The sequence below is a fragment of the Furipterus horrens genome, unplaced genomic scaffold (genome assembly GCF_987537825.1).
Source record: "Furipterus horrens unplaced genomic scaffold, mFurHor1.1.pri manual_scaffold_7, whole genome shotgun sequence".
NCBI lineage: Eukaryota > Metazoa > Chordata > Mammalia > Chiroptera > Furipteridae > Furipterus > Furipterus horrens.
Window position 1 is genome coordinate 65,165,272 of NW_028327177.1, and position 13,400 is coordinate 65,178,671.

Genomic DNA, 13,400 nt, shown 5'->3' on the forward strand with positions numbered 1-13,400 from the left:
CAGAACGTGAGTGGGAAAGGAAAGGTGTTATCAAAGACAGGAATGACTAATGCAGCAGAAACTTTTAAAAAACAAAATTACAAGCATGGGATCACCTAAATTGTCATCCATTTTGTGGTTATATTTTGGAAATTTACTAGTATATTGGGCATCACGAACTATGTCTAAAACATAGTTATGTAGCAACACAACTGAGATACACCATTATTTCTGACCGGTAAACTCGCAGCATTTACCCACAATCTCTGTCTCAGTTGCCTGCATAAGTGGAATTCCAAGTCATTTTAGTATGCTTTGGGGAGTTGGGACATCATCTTTATCTACTGGCTCCTGTGGTATTTACTGCATCTACAATGAAATATTCTGTATTTAAATGTTGCCTGGAAAAAAAACACAGTATCTTGCTTTCTTTTATTCATTCATTTGAAATAATTATTGCTATCACAGTCTCAAGTACATTTTTCCCAAACCAAAATGATTTGAGACTTATGGAGTATAGCAAAAGAGTTGGAATTGTTTTCTCAAACAGGCAATTTTATGAAGCAAATGATAGCAATTTGAGCCATTTTTGGTTTCTAAAGATTTCAACTGTCCACAAGATGATTTTAGGGTCCATACAGTTTCTTACCTGGAGGCTAAGATTCTACAGTCAAAATCCTGTTTTTTATTTCCCACAAATAGAATGTACGTGTGTGAATGTAAAATAAAGACACATTTGTTCACAGAGTTTCCTACATCCTTTGGCTTAGAACTTCTGAGGTCTTTGTAATTAGTTTAAAAGAAACATGGGGGAAAAGGTTACAGTCTTCTCAAATAAAATACATGTTTCCCTTAGAAATTTATACTAAAATGTGTATTTATTTTTAAAAACCAAATGATATGAATATAAGTAATGTAATACAGGGTCAGCCCAATGGTCTGACCAGCCTGTGGTTTCAGAGTCTCATAGTATTCCATTCATGTTGGCTTCAGAAGTTTTGGGATTTGTTTCAGACTCCTTGGTTTCAGTTAATACCCCAGTCCAGAATTACCATTCACAGATTCATCTAAATCTTTCTGAACTTACTTATATCTTTGGTTTATATCAATTACAGAAACAATGAGTTCCTCAATGGCAAGGAATCTACACTCCATTTACCATAATGAGACTATAGCAAGGATTCTACTACAGGGGAGTGAAGGACTGTGATGAATAATTCAATCTATAACAGTTGTCCTCTTGGTTACAACTATTCACATCCCTCCCAAATGCAAAACTAACTTACATCCTATGAACCCCCTCACTTCCCAGCCTCCTCCAATCATGGTATCTGCCAAAAGGCCAGATCTTGTGCTATCAGGTTCAAATCTTGCTACTCCTGATCCAGAGACTTAAAAATTGAATAGAAAATTATCTGCCTTCTACACATGTATGATAGGCACCTTAAAGATGCCCCCAGGGTCCCCACCTCTTGGTATTCATGGCCCTGTATTATATAATAGAGCACTGTTGGGGGAATGGAACTTCTGCAATTAGGTCACATATAATAGTGGCTTCCATCTTGCTAGCAGTCTCTTTCTCAAAAAAAGTCTCCTTAAAAAAAAAGGTTAGCAGGGGAGGAGTGGGAGGAAACTTTGGGAGGTGATGGATGACCTATGACCTTGATGGTGGTGATGGTTTTATGGCTGCATACTTATCTTCAAACTCCTTGAATGCATATGTAAAGTATATACAGCTTTTACATGCAATCATACCTCAGTAACATGGCTTAAAAGAAGAGAGTCTGATTCGGGGAGATAGCTTGTAGACAGCCTAGTCTAGCTGCTGTGTCCATGCTATGGCGGTACTCCCCGGGCATCTCCAGTGACTGAGCTTGGCGGGACAACCAGCAACAAGCCATTCCTGCCTAATAAGGGACACTTCTACTGGGCACTGTTTGCTCTGGGGCTCTTGACCTACATAACTGGTGGAGTATGATAAAATGTTTGTGATTTGCAAGGTTCTATCTTTTGTCCAGATGTCTCCCATGTACTCCAGATCCATGCATCCAACTGCCTTGAGAACATCTCCACTTAGATGGCTAAGAGGCATCTCAAATTTAATATGTCCAAAACTGAGCTCTTCACAGGTCCCTCAAACCTGCCCCTCCTTATCCCAGTTAAGGGCAATTCTTCAGGTGTGCAGGCCAAAACCCTTGGTGTTACCCATCACTCCTGTCTTGATCACATACTCCATATCCAGTGTTAGGAAATACCTTTGCCTCTACCTTCAAAAACATCCAGATAGCAACCACTTCCCACTATCCCATGGCTACGACACTGATCCAAGCTGCCATTACCTCTTCCCTGGAACACTGTGTGTTTCCTGCAGGTCTTGCTGCTGCTGCAGTAGTTCATGTTCAGTCTACTCAACTAGTCTACTGAAAGGGATCCTTCTGTCAGTCATTTCATCTCTTTTCTGCTCAGAATCCGCCAATGACCACAACCCCACCATCTCAATCAGAGTAAATAAAGGTCAAGGTCCACACTTGGACCTCAAGTCCTCCCCATTTCTCTGGGCTCATGTACTACTTCTCTTCTGCTCAGTTACACAGGCTTCCTCCCTGTTCCCTAAACTGGTCAGGATAGTCCTGCCTCAGGGCCTTTGTACTAGCTGTTCCCTATGTTAGAATACTCTTTCCCAGAGACTCACTTGGCTAGCTCCCTCACTTCCTTCAGAAAGTCTTCAAAAGTGAGTTCCTGGTGATGAATGTTATCTAGGCTTATTGCAATCATTTACAATATGTACAAATACCGAGCCATTATGATGCAGACTTGAAACTAGCACATGTTAGTTAAACCTTAATAACAATAAAAAACTCTCAGAAGAGCTTTTTCTAAATATTACAGCAGTGGAAAAATAAACAAAACTCTTTACATGAAAAAGTGAATTCTTCTTTGAGGTCTTCCATTGATACCATGCCTAAATTTCAGTCTGTCAATTTGATACCTTACAACCCCACTCCCTGCCTTTTTTATTTGATATAATTGACATGTAACATTATATTAGTTTCAGATATACAACATGATTCTATATTTTCATATATTTTTAAATGATCACAATAAGTCTAATAATATCAGTCACCATACAGTCACAAATTTTTCTTGTAATAAGAACTTTTAAGATCTATTCTCTTAGCAATTTGCAAATATACAATACAGTATTTTTACTATAGTCACCATGCTGTATATTACATCCCATGATTTATTTATTCTATAGCTAGAAATTTATACTTTTTAACCCCCTTCACCCATTTCATCTTCCTTACTCCCTCCATCAATCTATTCTCTATATCCATGAGCTTGTTTTTGTTTTTTGTTTTTGGTTAGATTCCACATATAAGTGAGGTCATATGGTATATATATCTTTCTGTGTCTGACTTATTTCACATAGCATAATGCCTGCAAGGCCCATCCATGTTGTCACAAATGGCAAGATTTTCTTTTGCTTTCTTTTTTTTATGGCTGAGTTATATTCCAATGTATATATTTAGCACATTTTCTTTATCTGTTATTCACCCATCAACTTAGGTTATTTACATATCTTGGCTACTCTGAAGCTGCAATGAACATGGGGGCACACACACATTTTTGAGTTAAGTATTTTCATTTTCTTCAGATAAATACTCATAAGCAGAATGATGGTAGCTCTATTTTTTAATTTTTTGAGGAATCTCCATACTGTTTTCCACGGTGGCTGTACCAGCTGACATTCCCACCAACAATGCACAAGTGTTTCCTTTTTTCTACATCCTTCCCAACACTTCTTATTTGTAGTCTTTTGGATAACAGTCATTCTAACAGGTGTGAGGTGATATTTCATTGCCGTTTTGAACTGCATTTCCAGGTTGTTGAATACCTTTCCATAGACCTCCTGGCCATCTGTATGTTCTCTTTGGAAAAATGTCTATTCAGATCCTTAGCTCTCCTTTCCCTTTTGGCCTTAGCACATGTCACTTTCTAATATACTATATATTTCACTTATTTATTGTCTATTTCCCCTAGTCGAAGGTAAGCTCCATGAAGCAAGCAATTTTGTCTAATTTGCTTACTGCTGTTTCTTTGGTGTTTAGAACAATGCTGAGCACACAGAGAGCACTCAAAACATATTTATTCAATAACAGAATTTCTCAGTACAGTTTACACTATCACAAATAAAGAGAAACATGGGTATAAAAAAACAGAAAGGGAGATACAGCTAAAAAGAACTCTAACAAATAACAGCTATAATTATAACTTTCATCACATCTTCTTTCAATCATTTACTCACAATTTTTAATTGTATTCTTGAAGACTATCCAGGTTGTACAAAGAAGGAGTGAATGCACTAAGTAAAGTTCATTCACTTCTCATGATGTTCCTCTTTTGATTTGGAGTCTTTACTCTCCTGGAGTCCTAAGAGAACTGCATCAGCCTCTAGTATAGTTGTGTCTGTTGTTGCTCCCAGGAACCTAGACGTCAGTTCAAGATCTAATAGCCGCAGCCGGACTCTGGTTCCTATCTGGTATTTCCTAAATAGTAAAAACAAATAAACAAACAAACAGACAAAAACACCATTAATTCTGCATATCAGAACATGAATAACCAGATTAAAATATAATCCAGATTCTAACTCTAATTTGTGTTGGCTCAAGATAAAGAAATTAACAATAGTATCTCAGAAATAGTTTTTGATATAAAAATAATTTATTTATATCAAAATTTTCATCTTAAAGTTGCCTTTAAAGATTTTTATAACCAAAATAAAAATGTATTCCAAACTGAAATTCAAACTAGGCGGTTCTTGAAATTGACTTTTAATTTAATATGGCATCATTTATTTTTAAAGTTGAAGATTATCAAGGGGACAAAAAGGTCTTCAGATACATTTTTTTTCTTCTAAAATTAAAATTTTCTTTTAAAGGAAATTTTATAAAAGCAAAACAGAAAATAAAATCTAAATACAAAGTACTTAGTAATGGGGACTGATTGTATTGTAGTTAAAGAGTAATGCCAGTCATACATGCATGGTGACTCAATCTGGTCAATAAAATATTCAAGTATTTTATAATACCAAATAAAAACTGATACTCATTTACTTTTTTTCCTTAATCAATTATTTTAAATGTTTAAACATCAACATTACAAAAAGGTACAGGAGGGTGAAAATATTGTTGCAAATTAAAACAACAAGTCTTTAAAAATTAAAACATATACTTCAAATACTCTAAGTTAAGAAAATGAAGAAACGAAGTTCTCCCAAAAAGCACTGGAAAATAATGTTGGTAGACAATATAATGAACAGTCTCCATACAATGAATGGTTTGGTATTCTGAAGGAATTTATAAATGGTCCATGAAATAAACATATAGGCTATTGGGTTTTTAAGTTATTTTTCTTCCTGAATATAGAAATAAATGTCCTTTTGTAAAATTTGGAAAATAGTATAGTCATATTTTCTAGCCCTTCTATATATTTACATATATGTATATTTGTATTTGACAGCTGAGATCACATTTTCTGTCTTTGTTTTAAAAAAATTAAAGAGATATCCTAGAATACTAAGGCATAGCTTTATCTTCTTAGAACACTGAAATTATAGAACATATTCCATATAAATTAACCCCTGGGGAAAATAAGGTGAGTCCACAAGCAAAGTAGGTGATTATTGTCTTCCACGTTACCTGTCTTCTAATGGATTCTTTCATTTGTATTTACAGCACAACACATAGAGATTCATTTAATCAGCTTTGATTCATGTTGACCTCTCCCCTCTCCTCCCCTGCAACATCAGTTAGTTATTAAGTTTTATTCACTTTTGGACACAGATATTTCTGCAACTTAGTCCTTCAAGTCTCATCACCCTTGGCTAAAGCATGAGGTATAACAAGATCTTCCAGGGGCCCACTTATCTAGTCACTTCTCACAATGGGGTCCACATCTGGAATTTTTACGTGGAAATTACCAAGTCCACATACTTGTCTTCCTCTGTCTCTTGGCTTCTGTTGCCAGCACTGCTTGAACTTCCCATTTATCTAAATCCTATTGGTTCTTAAACATCCAGGTAGAATGCATCAAATGCACCTGTGAGCTGCAACATTCTCCTTCTCAGAAAGAAGAGTCCAGCCCTGGAATTCCCAAGGGAAGATAGAAGTTTTGCAGCTCTGGACTTGGATGCAAAACCGAGCCCTGCTACTTCCATGTTGGGAACCTTGGGTCACTTGCTTTCTCTAAACCACAATTTCCTCATCTATATTACAGAAATTTCAGCCACTTTGCAGGCTTGCTGTAAAGGTTAAATGAGATAATAGACTGAAAACGCACAGCACAGTCAGTGCAAACATCTTCACTTCCTTGTACTGGTAACCTGTGTGAATCTCTGGTCTCTCATTAGACTGTAAGCTCCCCCAAATCTGGCACTGTATTGATCGGTGTTCGTCAAGTGCCATAGTGGCAAGTACTCAGACGTCTGCCAATAAATTAATAAGATGCTCGCTGATAAGAGCCAAACAATTACCGATGAACTAGAATTTCTATTTTACTGACTTTAGTGGCTATGTGGACTGGTGAATTTCTTTAACCTCTCTGAAATCTGTCTGGCACATAGTGCTTAGTAAATGTTAGTTCTCTTTCTGTTGTTCACTATTGGTCTATTTCTTTTTACTTATTTTTAGGAGTATTATTTATAGGGGACTATAAAATAACCATGATGAGGGGAACTGTTGACATTTTATTAAAAAAGAGGTGAACATGTCACAAACACTTGGGATAAAAATTCTGAGCACAGTCACGCTGAAGAGGAAGCCCTCGGTGTAGATGGTTCTGTGTCATATAAATGCTGGCAATCTCCAGTGTAGGCCCAGTAAGCCTGGTAATTACAAGAGGCAAAACTGTCCCTATTTTTAGATGCAGCAGCTGTTAATAATACGATAGCTTTGCTTTCATCTCTAAAAATTATGGAAATTCTGCAACTTTTCAGTGAGCTAGTCAAGAAGATAAAAAGCAAACTGCAGGACTTTGTGTGCTGAATGAAGGAAGAATCACCCAAATCTACATGAAACAAACAAAAAAAAGTCTAAAGGATTCCTTGACTTCTGCTACGGGAAGTACAGTAGCCCACTTTATCTGCAGGGGATACATCCAAGACCTCTGGTGGATGCCTGAAGCCATGGATAGTACTGAACTTGATACATACTGTTTTTCCTACACATAGATACCTATGATAAAGAGATTAACAATAATAGTTAATAATATTATAAAATAAAATAATTATAACAATACACTCTAACAAAGGTTATCTGAATAGCTTTGGGGCCATTATGAAGTAAAATAAGGGTTACCTGAACACAAGTACTGCTCTACCTGGACAGTTGATCTGACCACTGTCTATTTAGCTAGGGGGGAGCATATACAGCATGGAGACACTGGACAAAGGGATGATTCATGTGCCAGAGGGATGGAGTGGGACAGCAGGAAATTTTATCATACTATTCAGAATGGCTTGTGACTTAAAACTTCCGAATTGTTTACTTCTGGAATTTTCCATCTAATATTTTTGGACCAAGGTTGAGTGCAGGTAACTGAACAGTGGAAAGCAAAACTGTAAATTGGGGGCGGGGGGGGGGGGGGGCGTGCTACTGAAGCCATTTTTACTGTTATGGTACTCAATTTTTACCTTGTACTATTGTAATTTCTATATCAGTGTTATCTTCTCTATCAGCCTGCAAGCTGGTTAAGGGCAGGGATTTAATCATATCTGTCTCTTACAGTAAGGTGATGAATACAGTTCACCTCATGTAGCCTTTTGAATAGTGGTCTCCACACTTTCCATTACATCAGAAGTATCTGGTTGCTTGTTTAAAATGCAAACAGAGGGAAGCAACCCCAGACAGTGATCTGGCAAGTCAGGTAGGACTTGGGAACCTGCCTTTTTAACAAGTTCCCTGAAGTGATTCTCATGCTGTCTACTGTGATCACCACTTGAGAAAACCTTGCCTAGAATGATCTTTTTTTTGTGTACATCATGTGCAGGAGGGCAGGACAGCTTACACAATAGGCCAGAATGCCAGCAAGAGGAGGACCTCTGACAGAACTTAGTGGCCCATTATCCACCTTCAAGAGTAACAGATGTTTTCCATAAGTGATAGAGTCTTTCAGGTTGAGGAATTAGACAAAGTCAGGTGATGACTAGGTATAATGGAGAAATGCATCTAAAAAGAGACCTTTCCACAAAGGCCACTGGCAGTCTGGAGTAGGCCGCTTCTCCACACAGACTGTCCGTCTGGGAAATCTAGAACATGGAAAGGCCAGCATATTTCTCCTTCAGAGTAACAGCAGCCACACAACTAATGTGGAATTACCCTTGCTTTAACTTTGAAACACATTATTAAAGGGAAAGAAGAAATGTATTTCTGAGAACTCCATTTCTGCCAGTGTAATCTGTGGTGAACCTTCAGTATTGCAGTCCTTGATAATCACTTATACTACTCAGTCTTCCCACTTGGGCTCCCACTGTCTCATATAATAAGATTTAAAATGAACATGCCATAAGCTCTTTTTCCAGTTTGCTTGTGCAGTCTTTAAATGGTCACTTTATTTAAAGATTTTGGCCTATTGAAAACCCAGAAGAGGCAATGTAGTGATTAAAAATGAGGGCTCTAGAGCCAGGGGACTAAGTATGTTCCAGTTCTATCACTTATCAGTATGCAACTCTGAGCTAGTTACTTTACCTGTTTCTGTTTCATTTGTAAAATGGGGATACTAATTATGCCTATCTCTCCCAAGGTTCTTGGGAGCATGAAATTAGTTAATATATGCCAAACTCAAATAAATGTTCAATAAATGTAAGCTGTCATCACCAATCATCATCATCATCATCATTACTGCCACCACCACCATCATCACTGTCACCTTCATTAAAAGAAACCCAGTGATAGCTCGCACTCCAGTGTTAGGAGTGATGGAGAGCACAAGAGCACTCCCAGCTATAATTCTAAGTTATAATTAAATCAATAAAGAATTCCTGTAGGAGAAATTTAAGAGGTGGGTTTTCTTCCAATATTTGCTTTGACTCAAATACTACTAATTTTAATAGTATAAGCATTCCTCTGTTAAAATATAGCTTAAATGTTCTACAAAACTGAAAAGAATTTCTTTTGAAATGAATGTTGAATTTCCTTTGAGGATGTGAGGCAAAATAGCACTGAACAAAAGCAAGTAAAATTCAGAGAACTACACATTTAATGGTCCCCATTTCCCAGCACTGACTGCAAGAAAATAGCATAAATTGTCATTCACAAAAGGGTCCAAGTGATTTATCTACTATTCTTTTGACAGTGGCCCAAGGAAGACTGCGGGCAGAGCTGTCTAACTTTACTACCTATCTTCTAACACTCTCATTTCTTTAATTCTTGATAGAATTAAGCCTTACATGAATCTACTTTATTTTTAACACATACCATTTCCTGAAAAGGGAAGATAATTTCTACAGGTTCATTATTTGTTCCTACAAGAATTTTTATAGTTTTATAAAATTGACCATTTCAATAGTTAACTTCAATAATCAACTACCCCCACACCTTCTCAATTTATAGTCCTGAATCTATCTCCTCTATTTCTTCTTACTTAATGGGGTTTTATCATTCTTCTATTTAACTAGTTTTTCCTCATTTCTTTGATTATAAACAATCAGTGGATCTTCTAAAGAAAGTGGACAAATACATATAAACATAATTTTGCTACAATTTCAAAGGATTACCTGAAGGTCATCTACAGACTTTTAAGATTTTAGTCCCGCTCTAGATTTTAAGTGTTTAGCTTCTTGAGGTAAAAGAAGAGGGTCCTCATCTCATCGCATAGCACCACAACCTTGTGATCATTATTTGTTGCTGTTTTTTCAATGTGCTTCTTAAGGAACCCCAGCATTTCACGGAACAAGCTCATTGGGCCTACACTCAAAGCCACACAGACAGTAAGTGGCAGAGCCACTCTCAGTCACAGCCTTCTTTTCTTTCTTTCTCATTTTTTGTTTTTTAAAGTATATTGTATTGATTATTTTGTTACAGTTGTCCCATTTCTTTTCCCTTTGTTCCCCTCTTCCCAGTAACCTCCTTCCCTCCAGTAATCCCGCCCCCCCTTAGTTCATGTCCATGGGTTCTGCATATAAGTACTTTGGCTTCACCCTTTCCTATACTAGTCTTAACTTTCCCCTGTCTACTTTGTACCAACCAATTATGCTTCTTAATCCCTGCACCATATTCCCATTTCTCTCCCTTCCCCCTCCCAGCTGATAACCCTCCAAATGATACCCATACCTATGACTCTGTTTCTATTCTGGTTTGCTTAGTTGGATTTTGTGTTTATTTTTTAGATTCAGTTGTTGATAGTTCTGAGTCTGTTGTCATTTTAATATTCATAGTTTTGATCTTATTTTTCTTAAGTAAGTTCCTTTAACATTTTATATAATAATGGTTTGGTGATGATGAACTCCTTTAGCTTTACCTTGTCTGGGAAGCACTTTATCTGCCCTTCCATTCTAAATGATAGCTTTGCTGGATAGAGTAGTCTTGGTTGTTAGGTCTTTGCTTTTCATCACATTGAACACTTCTTGCCAGTCCTTTCTTGCCTGCAAAGTTTCTTTTGAGAAACCAGCTGATAGTCTTATAGGCAACCCTTTGTAGGTAACTCTCTGCTTTTCTCTTGCTGCTTTTAAGATTCTCTTTTTATCTTTCACCTTTGCCATTTTAATTATGATGTGTCTTGGTGTGGTCTTCTTTGGGTCTAGTTTGTTTGGGACTCTCTGTGTTTCCTGAACTTGTATGTCTATTTCCTTTGCCAAATTTGGGGAGTTTTCCTTCATAATTTTCTCACATAAGTTTTCAATTTCTTGCTCTTCCTGTTCTCCTTCTGGCACTCCTATGATTTGGATGTTGGCATGTTTAAAGTTGTCCCAGAGGTTCCTAAGCCTCTCCTCATTTTTTTCAATTCTTGTTTCCTCATTCTGACTGGTTGACTGTTTATTTCTTCCTTATATTCCAAATCACTGATTTGAGCCCCGGTTTCCTTCCCTTCACTGTTGGTTTTGGGTGGATTTTCCTTCATTTCATTTAGCACAGCCTTCATTTCTTCCCTTATGCACCTGCCGTACTTATTAAGCAGATATGTCAAGCCTGTGAGCATCTTTACCACCAGTGTTTTGAACTCTGCGCCTATTAAGCTGGCTATCTCCTCGTCGCTTAGTTCTCCCACTGGAACCTTGATCTGTTCCCTCTTTCGGGCCACACTTCTCTGTCTCCTCATCTTGACAGGCTCCTGTGTTTGTCTACCTCTATAGAGCTGTCATACCATTTACATTGTAAGGGCGGAGCCTTAGGTATTCCTAAGTACACAAGGCAATCTGTTTCACTATGCTGTGGCACTGTGTGAGGGGGAGGGGTCTGAGAGGGAACAAAGCCGCCCGCTCAGCACTCGCCCCCTTTCCGGGCACCTCTCCCACTTCCACACAGGACTGGAGCCTCTCCAGCCACTACCCAAGATGTCGTTCCCAGAGTGGGTGGATCTGCAGAGTTTCTAGGGCTATGGGAGCCCTCCAAACAAACAGACTCTGCTGAGAGACCCGCAGTTTCTGCCTCCGCCCCAACCCCCACTGGTATGCACAGTCAAAAGCAATGAGGCTTTATTTTCCCCGGCACTGGAACCATGAGCTGTGTGGTTTGGTCTGGTGCTGGGAGCGCTCCCCAGGTGTCCCTCTCAACTTTTTAAAAATGTTTGACTGCGCTTTCCACTGGCCTGCCACTGCCACTGCAGCCACCACACCACATCCTCTCAGCCCCGGCTCTGCCCCTCCTTCCTGTCTGGATAGTATTTCTTCCCTATATCCCTGTTTGTTGGACTTCCATGCAGCTTGATCTTCTGGAACTTCCGGTTGTCTCCAGTTCTGAGGCAGTTGCATTCCTTCTCAGTTGTGGAGGGAGATGCAGCATGTCTGTCTAGGCCTCCATCCTGGCCGAAGTCAGGATACCTATTTTTTATGAGTTTGAGCCACACTGATGACAGATGTCAGGGAGCAAAATTTCAAATGCTCCCCAGCCTTATCTTCTAATCAATATAAGACACAGGCCATAACATATGTAAAGAAGAAATTTTTCTTTCATTACTGTTGGCCAACTAATTAAGTTTAACCCTAAAAGAAATGAATGAGGACTGGTGTTAAAAAGAATTGGGTCCATAGCAGCATTATAATTTTCAATTTAGAAATATGAAACAAGAAGATAAATCAAGAAAATGTATCCAAGGGGTGAAAGGGCAGGGCAGCTATAAAAGGGTCAACAAAATAAAAATAAAGTTAAAAAAAAGAAATGAAAAAAACAAAAATGTATCCAACAAAGGAACCCGTATTCATCATTATCTGAAGAGCCTGGATAGGTCCTCCATCTTGAATATTTACACCAGAATGTGTTGGAAATGTTTAGAGGTACTTTTTGGCTGTCACAGTATTGGGTTAACATTGAGATGAAGACATTCTGTAATGCACAGAACTCTTCTGTTCAGCAAAGTTGCACTGCTTCTGAACTAGACATCCAAGCTTAAAACTATATTTGCCGAAGATAAAAGTTGTTTTTTTTAAAATAAAATTTTAAGTATATACTTCCAAGAATGCGATTACAGTATAAATTGATGGAAGACTGACTCTGTTCAGAATCTTAGCAAGTACTCTTCGCTATTTTAGAAAATCATATCATCATAAGCAATACTACCATTTCATTTTTGTGTTTTGCTGTGTGTCAAATGTACCTTTGACTTAATCTTTGCATTGGTAGGAGTTCAGTCTTCTCTATACCTGCCATCAAAAAACATATAACTGATGTTCTAACCTATTAATGTTCTTACCCAAGACAACTTTCTGTGATAATGGAAATACTTGATATGATTACTGAGCAGCTGAAATAGGGCTAGTGTGACTGAGGAATTAGAAGTTTAAATTATATTTAATTTTAATTAATTTTGATTTAAATACCACGTGATAGCGCAGCTCTGGACAATTTCAAACTGACCATAAAAATAGTAAGCGTACTTGTCCTATAACATATCAATATACACTTGGCAGAAAGCCTAGTTTTACAGAAGAAGTGGCACTTTGAAATAATTTGTTATAATAAATAATTACTAATTCAAACAGCAATATAATAAAGTCAGATCTATGTTTTCTATTACTAACCACTCAAACATTTTTTCCGTTACTTTTTGTATTCTTCCCCAAATCTGTATGTGACATTGTACTAGCCACACAGAAACAGAAGAACTGTCTTATTAGACATTTAGAGGTTAAATTATATTCTTCATAAGACAGCTCTCCCCATGTTACAGACCTAATGTTCAGATACATGGAAGTAAAGTCATTGTTT

At 37.6% G+C, this 13,400-nt stretch overlaps 1 protein-coding gene across 2 annotated transcripts in view; it reads right to left on the reverse strand.

Annotated features, from left to right (window-relative positions):
• Nucleotides 1-4,111: 4,111 nt before the first annotated feature.
• Nucleotides 4,112-13,400, reverse strand: part of MRPS28 (mitochondrial ribosomal protein S28) — a 114,885-nt gene continuing 105,596 nt past the window's right edge. For both annotated transcript variants that reach the window (XM_090283761.1, XM_090283762.1), the window contains one exon: nucleotides 4,112-4,529. In XM_090283761.1, the coding sequence (XP_090139887.1) occupies nucleotides 4,361-4,529 (169 nt within the window). In that variant the 3' untranslated portion in view covers nucleotides 4,112-4,360. The remainder of the gene's footprint in view (nucleotides 4,530-13,400) is intronic.